Source organism: Drosophila virilis, chromosome 3 (genome assembly GCF_030788295.1).
Source record: "Drosophila virilis strain 15010-1051.87 chromosome 3, Dvir_AGI_RSII-ME, whole genome shotgun sequence".
In the NCBI taxonomy this organism is placed as follows: domain Eukaryota; kingdom Metazoa; phylum Arthropoda; class Insecta; order Diptera; family Drosophilidae; genus Drosophila; species Drosophila virilis.
The window spans coordinates 24,311,197-24,324,660 of NC_091545.1; the positions used below are offsets into that span (position 1 = coordinate 24,311,197).

The following is a 13,464-nucleotide window of genomic DNA, read 5'->3' on the forward strand; positions in this document are numbered from 1 at the left end:
TATGATAATTTAAACACGAAGCTTTGTAAATTCTGTACTCAGTCTCTGTACTCGGCGCTCTCTAAAGGAACTGGTTTCGATTTGCCTGAGCGGTCGGCTGGCTAAGCGAAATATTGTCAGATATATCTGTGCTTTGCATTAAACGCTTCCTTATGGAATATTATGTATACACAATATTTTAACTTGTTGTTAAGCCCTGATTGGGGTGTGACAATAAGCTGATGGAAAAGGATTCACGACAATTTCTGGAGCACAAAATTTAAAAACTGGTATTAGATTAATGTGCACCACACAATAAAAAAGATGAGCACACAATAAAAATAAAAAGGCATACACTTAGGAGCTCATTTCCAATTTCTGAAACATATTTTTAGGCTCAGGCCGAAGTTATGCTTCACAGCCCGGAAATTGATGGTACTTAAAAAAAAGCAACACCTCACACAGCGCACTTAAAACGAATATTCATTTTAATATAAATAACTGAATAAATTAAATTTTAAAAATAAAATAACAAATAAACAGCACGTTATTATTTGGCATACACAAAAGAAACAAATGCAAATTTCCCACGGGTACTCCGTCCGCCCCCTCTCCACACCAAAAATAAAAACAAAAGGTTTTATTTTTGGCAGGCAGACGACGAATAAATGACAGGCCCCATGCTAATCATGATGATATTTCAGTTTTGCATATTTCTCTGAGGTGTTAAAATAAAGGATTATGGCAAAAAGCAACAAAAGCAGAAAGCTGCAAATTTGCCAGTTGCCCATGTGGCAATATTCAGTTATAAAAACATTTGTGGCAGGTGCAGAAATAGCAGTTCAACAGTTGATGCACATGCAGCAAGGTAACAACAACAACAACAACAGCCAAGTCCGAATAGCCTAAAAACATGAAGCATTCGCTGCTCTGTCTCTGTTAGTTTGACAAGCACTGACTTAGCTACTCAAACTGTAATTGTGTCATTCTTCCGTTCTAGTTTGCTTTGCCATTGCCGCCGCCGCTGCGAGCGCCACTGTGCTGCCAGCAAAGCGGAGCCACCTACCGGCGGTCAATCAGCATGGGCAAATGATCTGGCTGGATGAGACGATCCATCCGGTGCCCGACAGATGCGACTTCGCCTGCACCGATCACGACATCGAGGTCTGCGCCGACAATGGTCAGTGCCTGCAAATGTTCACCAGCCGCTGCACCATGGCCGCCTACAATTGTCGCAATCCCCGGAAACGCTTCAATATTGTCGAGAACTATCGCTGCACCCAAGGCTATCAGCCACTCTGCAGCAAGGAGGATCGACGCGAGCTGCGCCTGACGCAGTGAGCAGAAAATGGGCTATTCGGAAGTTGGCTGAAGAGTTATAATAATAATCAATATAATGACTAATAATAATAATAAAAATTAATAATGATAATAATACAAAATATTTTTTATGTATTATTAAATTAAAGACAATATAATAATAACAGTATAAGTTTTGTATATTTGTGCTAAAAACTAAGCTTAACTTAGTAACTTATTAAATAAAAAAGTAATTAAATAATAATAATAATAAATATATGTATTGGGCCATTTATACAGTTATGAGCATGGTAAAGCTCGCAACTGCTGATTCTCATAGAAGAAATATATTAAAAAGCAACACACTTTTCCATATAAAGCCTTCATTATGACCGACTGTTTTTCTAGGAGCTATATGATAGAATAGTTCCATGTTGTACAAATAATTCACTCTTGTCAGCAGCATACTTACGTTGTTTTAAAAACAAACATATATATACTAAAATATTATATATAAAGAGAATTTAATTAGAATAGCTTGATAACTGTGAGACTAGACAAGCGGACATGGTTACATCGACTTCGTTCATAGTGATCAATTATAAATATTATATAAATGTATTATATATAAATAAACAACTAAAACATACATACTAAGTGTTTTGAGAAAGCTAATTACTTCTTATATAAAACAAATATATTTCGTGACCAAATTATAATACCCCGAACGAGAACAAATATTTAAAGAAAATATCGGGTTTTAGCTGCTGTTTGCCAGAAGTATATTTTCAATTGCAATTGTTATTATTGTTTATTATGAAATGTATTATTTTTATGTGAGAAATTGTAAATGGTTTCAGGCACCAACCAAGCTCACATCTTAAGATCCTCCTCTTTGCAGCGACGAGCGCACAAGCCCATGCGGCAGATATCCTCATCCACGGCACGGAAGGACAAATCGCGATGCTTACAATTGAAGGTGTCCATGATGCATTGATTGGGAAACTCATGGATGCAGATGCCGTTGTGGGCGCAAATCGGATTCAGCTCAAATTTGGTGCACAGCCTATCGCAGCTCTCCACGGGAGTTGGCGGAACTGGCAACCCAATGGATGGGCCTGTGGTGCCAGCCAACAGCAGCTGATGACAGTTCTTGGATGGCATGCGCGTGGTCGACACATCTGGTGTATGCGTGGTACTAGGTGGTGGAACGACAACTGGTTGAACTTCCGAGGCGGGACTTTGTGTGCCGGAATGTGGATTTCCTGGTTGGGTGATACCTACATTGGATACGCTAGGATTGGGCAAGCTGTGGTTTTCGACTCCCGGCTTCGGTATACCATGATTTGGTACGCCAGAATTGGGTATATTATGATTGGGTACTCCGGGATTCACCGTTTCGACAATAGCTCTCATATTTCGCACCTTGGCCTGCGGCACTTTAACTGTGGGTGGCACCAGCACTTCCTCGCCTACCACCTTGCCCGGTTTCAGCTCCACCACATGCGCCACCTCCACCCGATCCTTATCCTTATCCTGGGTCATAACGGGCTTTCCATTCGACAGCAACGGCACTTGGACAGTAACCCGACCGATCTCTGTACTTGGCTTCACCTGCGCTGTGACAAATACGGAAGACAGCAGCACTACGAAGACATGTAAGATATCAAGTGAGACTGGATGCTGCCAATACATTTCGAGCTGAGTTTTCACCTGTGGCCAAAACCAAAAGGAGCACCTTTCCCATCATCTTCGACTTCGAGTTGTTTGACTTCTGTGTCCTGAACCGAATCTTGGCAAGGGCTTTTATACGATTTGAGAGAACTGCCGATGTTACCAACCCGTTTACAATTGAATCCAACAGCTGTGATGACTTAACGTAATATTTCAGAACCTGTTTTGACAAAGCTTTCCTCAATATATCCCACGATTATGATTATTTATATTTTTTACGGGTGCGTTTCTGGCACTTCATTAATTTGAAAGAAATGCTAAGCTCATTTCTTTGAAATGTTTTATAAAATTCTTTTTTATTATTTTTAGTAATATTTCGTACACTTGCTTGGTGTAAATTACAATTTAAAATTCTATGCTATGGGGCACAGATATAGTATTACATATATTTAGTTAAAATATAATGGACTTTTAAGTGTTATCTACAAGCTTAGCAGATCGCATTTCGTGCCTTTTGCAACACCTACTTGCTTTCTATTATAAAAATCAAGTTCTTAAAACTTTTAAAAATCATTTAAGGCATCAAATATTTTGATTAGCAAATCGTTAAATTTAGTTTTGATATAGATAGTTGGTATTATTGGTATACACATATATATATATATATATATATATTGGTAAAAAGAGAGTTGACCACTTTGAGTTCCGTTTTAAGTTATCGTTGAGTTTAGGTTTACGCTATTAGGGCTCGTCCACAGCTCGAATACGATCTATGTACTTTAATCGAACCGCTTAGCGATCCCTAAAACTTTGCACATTACGTCCATTATTTAAGTTTACAAAACACATATGCATCATTATTACGTAATTCAGTTATATAAGTTTGGTTTTTTTTTTTTGTTTTTAATTATTATCATGTTCGACCTAAAACTTTCTTTGCCTTCTCTTAGATCAAGTTTTAACTAAAACTCCGACTACATATCCTGGGGATTGTCCATACCATAAACGCAAATTTTTGATAGGCTCTTCATCGATCTGGGTTAGTATCTGGGCAGCTAAAGACGCTTGGGAATTTGAATTTGAACACAAAAGTGTTTAGATAATATAAGAAAAGAGAATAGACAAAATGTTGAAGATATAAAAAAACTGATTAGGAGCAGGAAGAGAATATAAATGAACTGTAGAAGATTTTGAACAAACTTCATACACATACTATATAAAGAAAACATGAGAGTATAATGTTTTTAAACGAACAAAAGTTTCCCAAGCGCTGCCCAGTACTAAACTATATTTAACAATGTTGAAATCATATATAAATATATATAGATATATCATCATCATTTTTAGGGTACTCGGACCTTGTCTCTATGCCTACTCATATACACATCATATACATGGTTATAATTATTTCTTGTATATTAATAAATATTGTTGATTTTAAAAGGTGTATAATCTTATGAACTAATAATTGTTACAGTTAATATCTTCAGGGCTCAACAACACTACAAAAACTATAAACAATTTGCTGGGTTTCTTTTGTTTTGTTTTTTTGTTTTTTGTTTTTTTTTTGACAATATTGGTTTAGTTGCTATTTTACAAACATGAAATTTGTTATACATAACGATTGGTTAAAAAGTTTGACAAAGAAATATAATATGAATAACAAAATTTTAAACTAATTTCACATAAATTTGTAGTTCTGTTCACTTGTGTTGTTCGGTTTAAAAACTACAATAAATTGTTATAAAATAAATTACGACTTAAACTGTATACATAAATATATGGGGCGAGTGCTTAAAATGTATTTTAAAGTAGTTCATTAGTTAGTTAATCTTGCTCTGCTGCTTTTCTTTTTTTGTTTTAGTTTTCTTTTGAGTTTAGTTTAGGTGGTCCAGTTACCGCAGTATCTGGGTTTAGTTTTACTATTTAATATGGTTGTTCTTTATTTTTTGCGTTGCTCTATTTGCGCTCCATGGGCTTGACTTCGAGCAGCTGGGGATAGTTCTCCACAATGTTCAACAGGATCGTATCGATATAATGCTTGAGGCGCACATTCTCATCTTCCTTTTCCTGGAAGGCCTGTTGCAGCTGTAAGTTGATTGGAAACCGATCAATTAGATACACTTTCAACGGCGATTAACATCCCAACACAAAGACAGGCATGAATGACACCTTTTATATTTACACTTTTATATACAACATGAATTTTATGAGGTTTGATGATCTTGAAAATGTTGTTGTTAAGCACCCAATGAAACCAACAGAAAAGATTTCAAATTTTCGCAAGAGTTAAGTGCCGAAAACAAATAATTATAATAAAAAAAAAAATAAATAAACGTGAACCACAACCATATAACAGTGGCTGTCAAACTGCACACAGCTCATGCACAGCGGCTCCAAAACCGTGTTTTTGTGTAATTTTTTGTTGCCTTTGGTTTTGTGCTTTAGTTTTTGTTGGTTTTGTTTTTATCTTGGTGAATGCGCATTACCTGACTTAAGGATGCTAATGTGGCTGAATCCACAGAATCCTGTAATACAATAAATACAATATAAATATATATATATATATATGATGATAAGAACAAACGACGCAATGCGAAACGGGCACAAGGTGTGTATGCAGCGGGACTCTCAAACTGTGCGACTAAAAAAAGCATGACTGTGCGTGGGCGGCGTGTTTTGACAAATGTTTTGTGGGCGTGGATCGCGGCATTAGAATAGCAATAGAGCAAAGCACGGGTAGTAGTGCGCGTATTTGAGCATGACATTACAAACCTGAGCTTGTGACATCTCCTCCAGCTCCTGGGCCAGATTGTTGAGGGTGCCGTTCAACAGATGACGACCCTGCTCCACGCCGTTGGTCAGCATGGTGGCCTGATTCGTCAGCATGGTTGCCTGCAGCTCCTCGTTCTGCTCCTCAAGGGCTGCAAGAAAAACGAGCGTGTGTAAAGTGAGTAAAGTGTATTGGCTAAGGCTGTTGTGGACTGCTTACAGCGATTCTTTTGGCGCATTTCCTCGAGCTCCTGATGCAGCTCCTCCAGTCTTATGCTCTCCGGCGATGTGGTGGGCATGGCACGTGCCCCATTCTCCTCGCGGGCGCGCTGCAGTTCGCGACTCAGCTCGAGCATTAGCTCCTCGGTGGACTTTTTCTCCTGCTCGTGCCGGCGCACCGTCTGCAATTGTTCATCGTATTCCTGCTGCAGGGCGGCAATCTGATCGCGTGCCAGCTCCAGCTGCTCCTCGGTGCGATGCAAATCGTTGGCCTGTTTATCGCACAAGACACGCAACCGTTGCGCCTCATCGCGCAGTGCATTCGCCTCGATCTCGGTAGCTTTGATCTTCATCTGGCAATTCTCATTCTGCAGCGAGGCTTCGCGTTCCACACGGGCCAAAATTTCGCGATGACGCTTCTGCTCCTCGGCCAAACGCTCCTCGGCGCGCAGTTCCGACTATTGCGAAAAGCATAAGATTTAGAATTGTGCTGTGACTGTCAAACTGTTGCAGCTACTTACCTCTCTGTACTGCTCCTCGAGCATGTGATAGCGCGCCTGGAGCACCGCATATTCAGTCTTGGTGCGCGTCGTGCGATCCTCGGCTATGTTCTGCGTATCGGACAGATCGTCCACCTTGCGCTGCAGCAGCTCCAGCTGAAAGAGCCACAAAAGATTGCGAATGGTAAATTGAATTGTTTATTTACTGCTGAAGTTTCGAATTGATAAAAAGAATTCCATTGATGCGCTACTAACACAATCGCTTTTCATGTGCCGCAAATCGTGGAGCAGCTCATTCACCAACTGCACATCAGCCATGTGATTTTTCAAATACATTTGCATATATATGATATATACATGATCTGGGTCTCTATATGTCTCTATGTGCCTGCCTGCCTGTATGCTGTTGCACTCCGCTCATCAAAAATTCAACAAATATTTGTTGGCTTTGCGCGTCGGGCGTCGTCTTTGCACATTTGCTTGCCCCAACCGACTGCAAACTCAGCCGGAGGCTGTTTTATTTGTTTTTTGTTCGACAGAGCCGAAGAAGAAGACGGCAAGCGACGCACACTGTAGGCTGGCAACACTTAATTACACTGCGCAACAAAATCATGAAACTAACTATAAACCAAAGGGTCTGCAAAGTGCAAGCATCAGATATGTTTACTTTTTGAAAACTGTTTTATTACTTTAATAATTAGATGGAATAGAAATTACATTCATAAGTTTTATATATATGTTAGATTTTAATTGTGTGTTGCACAGTGTTATTAGGCATGCCTAGCCCATATAAATTTCATAAATATTAAGTATACGCCCAAGTGTTTTCCAATTGTGAAACAGGCCCCCCAACAACAACATGTTGGCGTTGCATTCATTAACTATTTTTGGTCGTTATGTGAAACCAAATTGTTGACTTCAGCGATTTTAGTTTGCTAAAACTGCTGTTCAGTGTAATTATCAATGCATGTATATATACACTTCTATATGTGCATGCATTTATATGCAGCATGCATATAAGAAATCACTCGGCATTTGTGTGCTCAGCTGCTGTTCTCTGCCGATAAGAAATGTTTAAGGCGGATGCGCATTTGTGTTGCAAGTGGAATACAGGGTAACTGATAGCCCATACAGATGCTGAGTGTGGCAGTTTCCGTTGCATTCTAATCGAACAGTGTTGTAAATGTAAATTTGAAGCCATTAAGCAAGGCTTGTCAGTGTTGCAAAACGAATAAAAAGAAGCTTTTTAGATTTGATAAGTTATAGACGGAAACTTAATACTAAGTAATATGCTAGACAGACTAAACAAATGAAAAGAAATGTCTAGTGTTGAGAAACATTTTTACTGTCAACTCTGAAGATTATCAAAAGTAGAAAAATTAGATTAAATATAAACAGAATTCTGCGCTCATCACATATATACATTTGTTTATGCTCACAACGCTTTCTGCTTACAAAAAGTCAAGTGAAAAGTTCAATTGAATAAAATGCGACACAAAAATTGTGGCTGACTTGGTCTGTGCAGCCGCTGTCAAACTGTAGGCAAAGGGTTCAATTAGGCTTAATTAACCGAAATTTGCGACATTCGAGGGAAGAGCAGCGTAAAAATTGGCAAACAAAAAACAAATGAGACACTGCAAAGCACAAAACAATTTGACGTCAACGCAAATACTGAGAGCTGAATAGAGACTATATTATATATTTCTATATATTATCGAACAGAATGAACAAACAACGCGACGCGCGGTAAGTCAACAACTGAAAAGATCTAGGAATGAGGCCCCCGAAAATGACATGTAAACTATCTATGACTGAGAGACAGCTACAGAGCGAGAGCGAGAGCGAGAGAGAGAGGGGTTCGCTGAGTCAAAGTCTTTAGTGCCATATGAAGGGGGCTGGCTCTATTAGGGCCTCGGTTACTTAAATATGTGTACAATGAACCATGCCAAAAATTATAGTACAAACATTAAGGCAGACAACTAGAATCTAATTGAAATTCTACAGAAAAGAAAGGGGCAGGGGTAACAAAAACAAAAACCGTTGGCCAAAATAAACAAAAAGTACAAGCCATAAAAAAATACACTACACATAAAATGAAAATAATAAAAAAAAATCCAAGCAGACGCATTAAGTAACAAGTGCCGTTGTTAAACAGGAAAAGCATATGTGCGAGAGCGAGAGAGATACACAGAGAGAGAAGGAGGGAAGCAGAGGGGAAGTGCAGGTAGAAATTTCTATATGCCACACGTTTTCTTGTCACTTTTGTTGCAGCCCATCAAAAAATGTAAGCCAAGTTAGCGCCCGAGGGTCAATGTGGTCTGCTTGAAACACCCTGTGAACATTTTGTTATATTTCAACACTGGCAGCAGAGGAAACTGTGAACTGGAAAGTTTTCACAATGTGACAGGTGACATAATGGGGGGAAATGGGTACTCAATAATGGAAAAGTGTGCGCAGCAAAAGAAATACAGCCGGCAGGGGTTAGGAAAATGCATTAGGCAGACGGCTGAACAAGTTGGTGAAATTTGTCGAACAAAATCAAAGGAATTGCTATAAGAAATCGAATGACATATTTAACAGACTTAACACATGATTCTAAAAGCCTTTCAATAAAATTACATTTCTACAACTTTTCTTTTCAAACTAGAGTTAATTATTTGAGCCAGTCAAGTTGAGTTTGCTTTCTTCTCAAAACGAATTCAGTTAGCTTTCCGAAACTCTTATTAAACATTTATCAATCCAATTAATAGTTCTCAAAGATATTGATTTAAAGCAACTTCCCTCACTTAAAGCCCATTATCCACACATTGGCAGCTCATAAACTTCAATTGAACAACTTTACAGCACGGCCCATCAAAGTCAGCATTAGCTTTGACCTCAAAAGATTTCGAACAACAAACAAAGAAACACTTGCAACACTCTTCCGCTGGCAACACAATGATCCCATTTGTTACATTTATCAAACGAGAGTCCGTTCCGATTACCATATATCAGAGGCATATGTTGGAGCATATAGTAAACAAGTGGACGCTGGAAGAGGCATCCGTTTGCTGTCTTATCGGAGCGCCAGTGACCTCCAGGGCCTGTTGCTTGTGAAGACTTTTAAGAGCACACGAGAGTTTTGCTCTTGATTAATAACATGCTCGCATTCACAGCTGTATGCCCAATTAGCAGACCCCAATAGGCTTCAATGGGAGTGAATGAGTGCTGTAGTCATGCATAAAACTGGAAAATTGCATCATGCAATTAGTTGCATGTCGAATTCTCAGCTAGCCCCATGTATGCCCCATGGTGCCGCAGACTGGGAAAAGTACACGTTGCAGCTAACTACATGCATATATCTTAATATGCCACATTTAATTTGCCCCGCAACTGTTGCAATCGCATTAGTTCTCTCGCACTGCGGCAAATTAATCTGTTTTAGAAACTTAAGAGCCCAAAAGACGCTTCTGTTCCCATTTCTCACTTCTCGGTTACTTTCGTTGACACATTTTCACACACTAATCATCCGTTTGGTTAGGTTTCGGTTCATTCATTTATTTTAGGTTCATTCATCAAAGTTGTTTTATTTTTAGGGAATTTCTAATTTTTCTTGTATTTTTCTATTTTTTTTTTCTTTTCTTTTTTAAGCAGCTGAACTCATTTGACGCATTTCTCGGACTCTACGAAAGATAATTTATGTGTTTTCTGTTTATTTTCGGCAGATGTTTGCAATTTACACAAAAATATTCTATAAAAACAAGAAAAACACGATGTTTGTTTAAATTTTTTTTTCTAAGGTAAATATGTCAAGGAAATGTGTAAACAATTCGAACAAAAAAACATTACAGATAATTGGGCACTACGCAAATGTTTTTCAGCTTGCAAATGAAAATGAAATAATTTCAGAATGTTTTTGATCAACACTGGCATTTGTTTGAATACGCCCTTACAACACTACTTCATTTGTTTATGTATACCTTTCAAACACTACTGTATTGATTTGTATATGCCTTTGCAACACTGGTGCATGTTTTTGCCTTTTCAACACTTACATCGTTTGTTTCCAGCATTTTAGTTCAAGTCGTAGCAACAATTTGAATAAACTTCACATAAATCTGTTGACTTTTTACACATATATTTTCCCATATATATTTTAGTAGTTCTCACGAAACAATCCAGAGGTCGACTAAACTATGTGACTTGACAGCGCCTCTTATTTATAGTAAATTGACATTATTGACATGCTATACTAGAGACTCAGTGCAAACTGAAACCAAGCGGGGGGGAATCTACAATAACTACTACATATATACTCTTGTGGCATTGAAATTCCGTTTGGGTTCCACGCAACCCTAAACATTTCGAATAGCCACACAATTAAATTACCCGCAATGATGGAGAGGGGGAACGTTTTAATGCAATTGCATCGGACACATTACATGTAATATTTAAGAAGCTATTCTGGTTCGATTGTGGAGGGTTTTGCTTACTTGCTCGTTGAAATTATCGCAAATCTCCGCGCTAAGGGCGCCGTTCATTTTGCTATTTGTGCCGTTTGCGGCTCCTCCGTTGCCGTTCTCCTCAAAATCACAGAGCAATTTGTTCTTGAAGTTCTTAAGGTTTTCCAATTTGAAACCGTTTGTATTCGTATTGTTTGTCTTATTATTGAATTTACTTGTCAACGTTTCCAAATTGTATATTTTATTATTATTATTATTGTTGTTGCTGTTGCTGTTGCTGTTATTATTATTCGATTCCAAACTATTGTTGTTCGTTTCTAACTTGTTTTCGATGAACACCAGCGAATTGGGCTCCGAATCGGATGGCACAATATTCTCAAAATCAGCCGGATTGAGACTGAGAAACGTCTCCTGATCGAACAATATGGGCTGCTTGCCAAAGCCAGTATATTGCCCAGCCACGCCTACGCCTACGCCCAAACTGTAGGCGTTGCACAGAGGATTCTGAGTGGAGCTCGTATTGAAATTCAAATTCAAATCCTCCAGACTGTCCTCTGACGAAAGCTCTTGACTAGCGTTTCGCTCACTGCCAAATTTCACACAATTATAGTTGTTATTGTTGTTGTTGTTGTTGTTCAGTGCGCCGCTTTTCTGATTTATTGCTGTTGTTGCTGCTGCATTCGCTGTGGGTCCGACAAATTCGAATTGACCCGCCCACATATCATAGGCTAAGTCAATGCTATCGGGCTGGCTGGCAGGTTGACTACTCATGATTTTTTTTGTTTCCGTTTTTTTTAGACGATTTTTGTTTTGTTTTCTACGATTTGAAGGTGTTTTTTTTCTTTTGGCTTAGGTATTTTTTAGTCAGGGGCGTGGCACTGGGCGTTGGGTATTCACACTTGCTGTATGGATTGATGTTTGCTGATGTTTGTTGATTTTTGTTGATTTTTGTTGATTTTTGTTGTTGCAGTCAGTTTTTTTTTTACTTCAATTTTTAAGGCACATTTTTGGGATATTTAGACTTAGGTTTTTGTTTTTTAAAACATTTTTTATAACTTGTTGGGCACTTTTCTGTGCATTGTTGCACACTATAAAAACGCATTAAATTTAAATTAAATTAGGAACTATTCGATCGACTTTTAGCATATGTTTGCCTTGCTTTTGTTAAATTAATCTTATTTTTAAGTTATATGGAATCACGTTTAGTTAATAAAAAATTGAGTTTAATTTTCAATTATTATATTATATTTTATTATTTTATATAAACAATATTGTTTAATTATTTTTGCTATATTTGTTTTTATTGCCAAGCTCTTTTGTATGTTTATTGGTTGAATAAAAGTTTGCGGTTGGACAGTTTTTCTCAGAATTTTTGTACTTAGAGCAGCGCCGCTCCAACGAAACACAAACAACAATTATGTTGAAGTCAACTCTCACAGCAATTAGACTGCGCTGACCGGAGACCAACTTGTGGTGTAAAATTAAAGAAATCCGCGCATTGTAAACATTATAGAGCAATGCGTGCACGCATATTTCCCTAATGAGTTCCTTCAACCCGAAAGAACAACAATCAGCAACAGGTGCGAACAACAATTGCCAGAGGTATTTTTAATTTGTATTAGAGAGCGCGGCAATTTAAACGATATTAGACTGAACCCAAGAGGAGACCTTCTCAAGATGAAAATCAAGCTCGAGGCCAAACAAATTGAAAGGTAAAACTGTTCCGGATTCCACCAACCAGCAATGGCTTCGGGGGCCCACACAGCAGCAGTAAAAGCAGCAGTAAAAGCTGCAGCAGTTGCAGTAACTGCGCACAATATGAATGCAAAATAATCAAACAAAGGAAAACTGGCGAATGGCATTCAAGAATATTTTCCCTGCTTCAATGTTTTTGCCAGTATTTCAGGCAGGAAATGCGCGCGCGCGCTCAGACAAACAAAAGTCATAAGATCCAAGTTCTTCGGGGTATCCGACCCCACTCCCCGCCCTCTGCTCGTAGCACTCTTCTTCTGGTCACGCCTCTTTCTACACGACTGAGTTTGGTCTGCGCTCGGCTTGGCGAGTCTTCTTCTGTGTTTAATTTCCAGCCAGAATTGATGAACTTCGTGCAGATAAAGAAACACAGAAGACTTTACAGCGAGTCTTCGCAGAGCGTCTTTTGCGCTGTTTAGTGGAGCATTCAATGCTGCAATTTTTGCCCCAGCGTCAGCCTTATTGCATTGCATAATATTGCGATGCCCTGTGGGGCATCTTTTCGGTTTTTCAGCGCTTTGCAGCTGTTTTTCCAACCAAATCCAACTTGTGCTCATAAATGTTCTAGATGATTCAATTCAAGAAATAAGAAAATGTGTCATGTTGTGCATGAGTCTTAAATTTTTCTTAAATTGTTTATAATAAATTGTGCATGATTCACACAAGAGCACAATGTGAAGAGCGCGCCGCAGCCATTCGGCTAGTGGAATCGCACAATTGTGCATGTCAAATGATTTTAAGTGGCGGCCATAATAAATTCTCATTTATTTTCTGCGCAAATATTCAGAACAATTCGGGATGTGCGGCCAAACAACACAGAATTGTGT

The 13,464-nt window shown here is 38.6% G+C and overlaps 3 protein-coding genes across 12 annotated transcripts in view; 1 reads left to right on the forward strand and 2 right to left on the reverse strand.

Annotated features, from left to right (window-relative positions):
• The first annotated feature begins 849 nt into the window (after nt 1-849).
• On the forward strand, nt 850-1,463 carry LOC6623447 (uncharacterized). Its single transcript, XM_032434135.2, has 2 exons — nt 850-917; nt 980-1,463. The coding sequence occupies exons 1-2, from the start codon at nt 893-895 to the stop codon at nt 1,318-1,320; spliced, it is 366 nt and encodes a 121-aa protein (XP_032290026.2). The 5' UTR covers nt 850-892; the 3' UTR covers nt 1,321-1,463.
• Nucleotides 1,464-2,076: 613 nt separating this feature from the next.
• LOC6623513 (uncharacterized) lies at nt 2,077-3,149 on the reverse strand. The gene is made up of 2 exons (XM_002048357.4): nt 2,992-3,149; nt 2,077-2,924 (listed from the first exon to the last, which is right to left on the reverse strand). The coding sequence occupies exons 1-2, from the start codon at nt 3,026-3,028 to the stop codon at nt 2,152-2,154; spliced, it is 810 nt and encodes a 269-aa protein (XP_002048393.2). The 5' UTR covers nt 3,029-3,149; the 3' UTR covers nt 2,077-2,151.
• A 625-nt stretch (nt 3,150-3,774) lies between these two features.
• Nucleotides 3,775-13,464, reverse strand: part of nuf (rab11 family-interacting protein nuf) — a 52,611-nt gene continuing 42,921 nt past the window's right edge. For 3 of the 10 annotated variants that reach the window (XM_015174969.3, XM_015174971.3, XM_015174972.3), the window contains 5 exons: nt 6,465-6,599; nt 5,945-6,401; nt 5,728-5,876; nt 5,442-5,480; nt 3,775-5,040 (listed from right to left, as the gene is read on the reverse strand). In XM_015174969.3, coding sequence (XP_015030455.1) covers nt 4,912-5,040; nt 5,442-5,480; nt 5,728-5,876; nt 5,945-6,401; nt 6,465-6,599 — 909 coding nt within the window. In that variant the 3' untranslated portion in view covers nt 3,775-4,911. Of the gene's footprint in view, nt 5,041-5,441; nt 5,481-5,727; nt 5,877-5,944; nt 6,402-6,464; nt 6,600-6,698; nt 6,917-10,477; nt 10,511-10,915; nt 11,974-13,464 lie in introns of those variants that run through there. The other 7 variants (XM_015174970.3, XM_002048358.4, XM_015174973.3 and 4 more) reach the window with 6 other exon arrangements.

Excerpts from the sequence above, each read along its gene's own strand:
- LOC6623447 (XM_032434135.2), top strand. The coding sequence starts at position 893 with ATGAAGCATTCGCTGCTCTGTCTCT. Across the intron at positions 918-979 it reads GCATTCGCTGCTCTGTCTCT|TTTGCTTTGCCATTGCCGCC; the intron begins GTTAGTTTGACA and ends CTTCCGTTCTAG.
- LOC6623513 (XM_002048357.4), bottom strand. The coding sequence starts at position 3,028 with ATGATGGGAAAGGTGCTCCTTTTGGTTTTGGCCACAG. Across the intron at positions 2,925-2,991 it reads CCTTTTGGTTTTGGCCACAG|TGCTGCTGTCTTCCGTATTT; the intron begins GTGAAAACTCAG and ends ATGTCTTCGTAG.